Below are 4,100 nucleotides of genomic sequence, written 5' to 3'. Positions count from 1 at the left end.
AGTTCGCTAGTTTACTTATTTTGGGATCTTAAATTTTCATTGTAAGTTAGGATGTTTAAAACCTTAAACACTTCATGTATATGTATGTAGGACATCCCAAACTTCCAAAATGTCCTTTTAATAACAGATTTTCTAGCTATTCTGGGAACTATTTCCTTAATGAAAATGTGAAGGAAAGTCATCATTTTTGCAAACTTTCAATTTTTGCCATACATCATATATCTTTGTAACTAAATTTTAAATTAAAATCCCCCTCTCCCCTTATTAAAATAAACTCAATCTTAAGGTAAATGAAGAATGTTATCGTGCTAATCTTTCAACTCCCCACAAAATTTAGTTAGTAAAAGGCCTTTCTTCTTCAATCGCTTATAATCGGAAATTATTGATACCTCGACATTTTCATGCAGGAAAAGTTATCTCTAAATTGGCGAAAAAATTTGTTATTAAAAAGATATTCGGCTTTTGGAATATTCTGTGTACACGGCACACACGCGCGTGCGTGTGTATATATATAATAATTTATTAACTTATACCATCATTACCCGCACCCACTTTCCTGAAATATTTCATCCACTGCAAAAATGGGATTACAAAATCGGGTAATTTTTTCATGTATGATAAATGCTATTGTACTAAATATTATTTATTCCTTATAATACATTTATACCTCAAATGTGGTATGTCAAACTGCAAATGTTATAAAAACTGTACAGTCTTACACATCCTAATAATATCTTTAAAAATATACAATGTGTACTATCTAAAAGAAAACATGCATTGTTTTTGAAATAACGAATTTGCATTGTAATGAATGAACTTCCAATTAATTAATTTGGTTTTGATTCTTCAGTGTCGTTAATTGCTCCGAATATTCGAGGTATAACCTTTGCCAACGAAGATGACTACCAATTACGGCTAATACATCACCCAAAAGTTTATGCTTTTTTATTCCCTACATTCGACATAAGAAATAAATTAATTATAAAGTATAATTAAAGAAAAATACATAAATTATTTGATTATTAATTAAAGATCATTAATTAAAGATTAATGATATATAAACAATATTACCAAAATTGCAGGTTCCCACATGCTTTTAGAAGCTGATGTGTGACTTGGGCCCAAAAGATCGTCCAAAATTAATCTTAGACGTTTCTCCAAATCTAAAAAGATATTATAAAAACGATTCAATAGCTTAGATGCACGAAAACGTGACACAAATTGCATTACGCACCTTGTGTTAATAAAAATGACACTAAGGCCATGAGCCAATAAACATATTCTTGTGCACTTCCAAGAGCTTTAGATGCAAGCAATTGTTGTTCTAAATAAGAAACCACGCTTGGTGCGCTATGTGGTAACCGTGGATTTGGCAAAGTATTGCCTGCTGTTCTGAGTAATCCTTCTTGCAGTGACGATAAAGGTCCCCTAGGAGCTCTATTTCCAGAAGTGCTCAGTACATTGAATGACGACCATCGCCATACCGGATCTTGGCTATCTCCAATTAACAGCCATGTTCCTATACAATATTCAATGATCGTTACAGTCATGCATGAATGAGAAAAGAAAAAAGGAGAAATAACCATACCCATATCTTTATGATATATATATGCTCGTGCGTTAGTAAATGCTACATGAGGCATTCCATTGTACAAAGTGCACGATAGTAGAGATGTTCCAGGCGCAGCCAAATGAGCGGCTGAAGTTGAAACAATCATTCTACATGTATTCCCTATTTCCCACACACGAACTGCACCACAGCTTGATATCACCATCACCTATTATATAAATTATTTTATAACTATAAACAAACACAATATTACATTGTTTAAAATCACAAGATTTAAAATCATTATAATCTAATTTTTCATGCTATAGATATGCCAAATACATTTATGACAATTGCTAAGTCTTATTCGGAAATAAATGTAAAAATTATTATTGCATGTCGGATCCAAGTTAACAAAAATTATAAGAATCTGCAAATTTACGCACGCGTGCGTATACACACTCTATGTGTATGTTTCCCATATATGTTTCCAAAACTATGATTATATAGAAAAAATAATCGATTAACAATCGGAAATTGAACAAAATACCGCGTTTCCAACAGCGTGAACTTTTGCCAATGGTGCTGGCGGTGCGAATGGCGGTGCTGGCCGCGATCCTTTCACAGGATGAAATGTGTGAAGACTTCCATCTTCCAAACCCAAGGCTATCACAGCCGGTGATGCCGCTAACGCCACAGCGCTATATCCTAAGTAGAGATCCCATGTCGATTCGGAATCTGTGCCTCTGAATACTTGCAAATGAGCTAAGCCCTGACTATTAGTGACCGTCACGGCATAATGACCTGCCTGCTGAGACAATGAGCTGGATGGCTTCAGCGGAGGAAGTAACATTTGACCTCCAGTCTTATCAGACACAAATTTAGGTCTTTTATTCGGTGAAGAGTGATGTATTCTCGGTGTTGATTGCTCCTTGCGTTTCAATGTAAGGGAAACTGCCGGAACATCAATAGCGGGCGATTTTGCGGATGACGAGGTAACATTGGGCGCGACAACATCATTGCGTTTCTCTATCACAATTAAACTTTTTGTTTGTACTTTGCTTGTGAATGTCTGTGTGCCTAAACCGCTGCTGATATTTGTGTCTCTAAAAATTGATAAATAGATTCAATGCAAGATTAAAGATTAAATTTAAAATTTCTCGCGACAAACTAATTTACATCGTATCTGCTGGTGGTGGAATAAACATAGGTGTAATTCTCCTTTTACCATCCGAAGTCCTCGTTTCAATTTGTTTATTAATAGGTCCTTTAACCAAAGTAGCTGAACTATTAGTGGTCGGTGGAATGCTTGGAGCAGATGGCATTTGAAGAGATTGATTTGATACCGGTGGTTTCAAATTGAGAAGTTCCGGTGCTTCCATCACCATACAACTTCCTTGAACTAATGGTTTACCATACAATCGTTCATGAAGGCTGCTCTACAAATACAAAGAAATAAATAACTAATTCTTAAGTAAAATGTGTAAAAGTAACAGCAGGATCAAGAGGTTGCCCTAATTCTTGTTGAGTGAATTCAATAAACACAGCAGTTCCATCCCAAGAACATGCAGTAAGGCGAAGACCACACGGTGACCAACTAGCATCCAGCACAGAATGTGTAAACAACTCATGTATTACAACTAGAGGCCTTTTCAATGATGTTAACCATACAGATAAAGAACGATCTCGCGATCCTATTGCAACACAGCAATACTGTTGTGGTTTAGAGGAACCTGGCTGCTTCTTCTGCAGAATATTACCATTAAATCTCTACAAAGAAAAAGGAAAGAGAAATTATGCAAATATGTATGCCATATTCTTACATAAATATCTCAATATTATTTTCGATAGAAGTATATTCTCTCGATTAAGGAAATAAAAGTAAAATATTTTTAGTACATACAACACAAGTTACTGCTTTCCTATGTCCAACAAAATCTTTATCCTGTGTCCAACCATCTCTTTCTATTATTTGCGCAGTAGGTCCTCCTCCATTCATTGCATGGGCAGATACTAAATACTGACCATCCGGACTCCAAGAAAGCCTTAGGACATGAGTCGTTCCACCACATTCATCAAAAGGTTCAGATATCAATGCTGCTTCTGTCCAATCCGTAGTACGCCACACTCTCAATGTTTTATCGTCAGATTGAGACGCTAAATATTTTCCCACTGGATCCCAAGTGATCCCTTTTACAAAACCTGTATGACCCTTTAACACAGCAACAACCGCAGGAAATTTTGAAGCATCCCACACTATTACACTGTTATCCACCGAAGCTGAAGCCAGCCATGGACTATGTGGCGCCCATGCAAGATCTAGCACATCAGCTTCGTGCGAACGTAAAGTTGCAATGCATCTCCAAGCTTCCACACTGGCTTTTCCACCAAAAATTGAACTTCCACCTGATCCTGATAATCTCCAAATCATAATGAGTTTATCTACACCACCTGATGCCAATAATCCACTGTTGCTCCATCTCACACAATTTACACAGGCTATATGCAGAAAAAATAGATGCGAATAATAAAACATATATATATATATATA

The 4,100-nt window shown here is 36.0% G+C and overlaps 1 protein-coding gene across 1 annotated transcript in view; it reads right to left on the bottom strand.

Moving 5' to 3' along the window:
• Nucleotides 1-625: 625 nt before the first annotated feature.
• LOC115246053 (protein HIRA homolog) overlaps nt 626-4,100 on the bottom strand; it is a 6,213-nt gene continuing 2,738 nt past the window's right edge. Inside the window, exons 4-11 of the mRNA XM_029824640.1 lie at nt 3,453-4,048; nt 3,044-3,319; nt 2,729-2,988; nt 2,100-2,655; nt 1,589-1,778; nt 1,235-1,519; nt 1,072-1,163; nt 626-952 (exon numbers count right to left, since the gene is read on the bottom strand). Of these exons, the coding sequence (XP_029680500.1) occupies nt 824-952; nt 1,072-1,163; nt 1,235-1,519; nt 1,589-1,778; nt 2,100-2,655; nt 2,729-2,988; nt 3,044-3,319; nt 3,453-4,048 (2,384 nt within the window). The 3' untranslated portion in view covers nt 626-823. The remainder of the gene's footprint in view (nt 953-1,071; nt 1,164-1,234; nt 1,520-1,588; nt 1,779-2,099; nt 2,656-2,728; nt 2,989-3,043; nt 3,320-3,452; nt 4,049-4,100) is intronic.

Source organism: Formica exsecta, unplaced genomic scaffold (genome assembly GCF_003651465.1).
Source record: "Formica exsecta isolate Colony F162 unplaced genomic scaffold, ASM365146v1 scaffold138, whole genome shotgun sequence".
NCBI classification, from domain to species: Eukaryota; Metazoa; Arthropoda; class Insecta; order Hymenoptera; family Formicidae; genus Formica; species Formica exsecta.
Note: the sequence above shows the minus strand (reverse complement) of the source record. Positions and strands in the feature narration are given on the sequence as shown.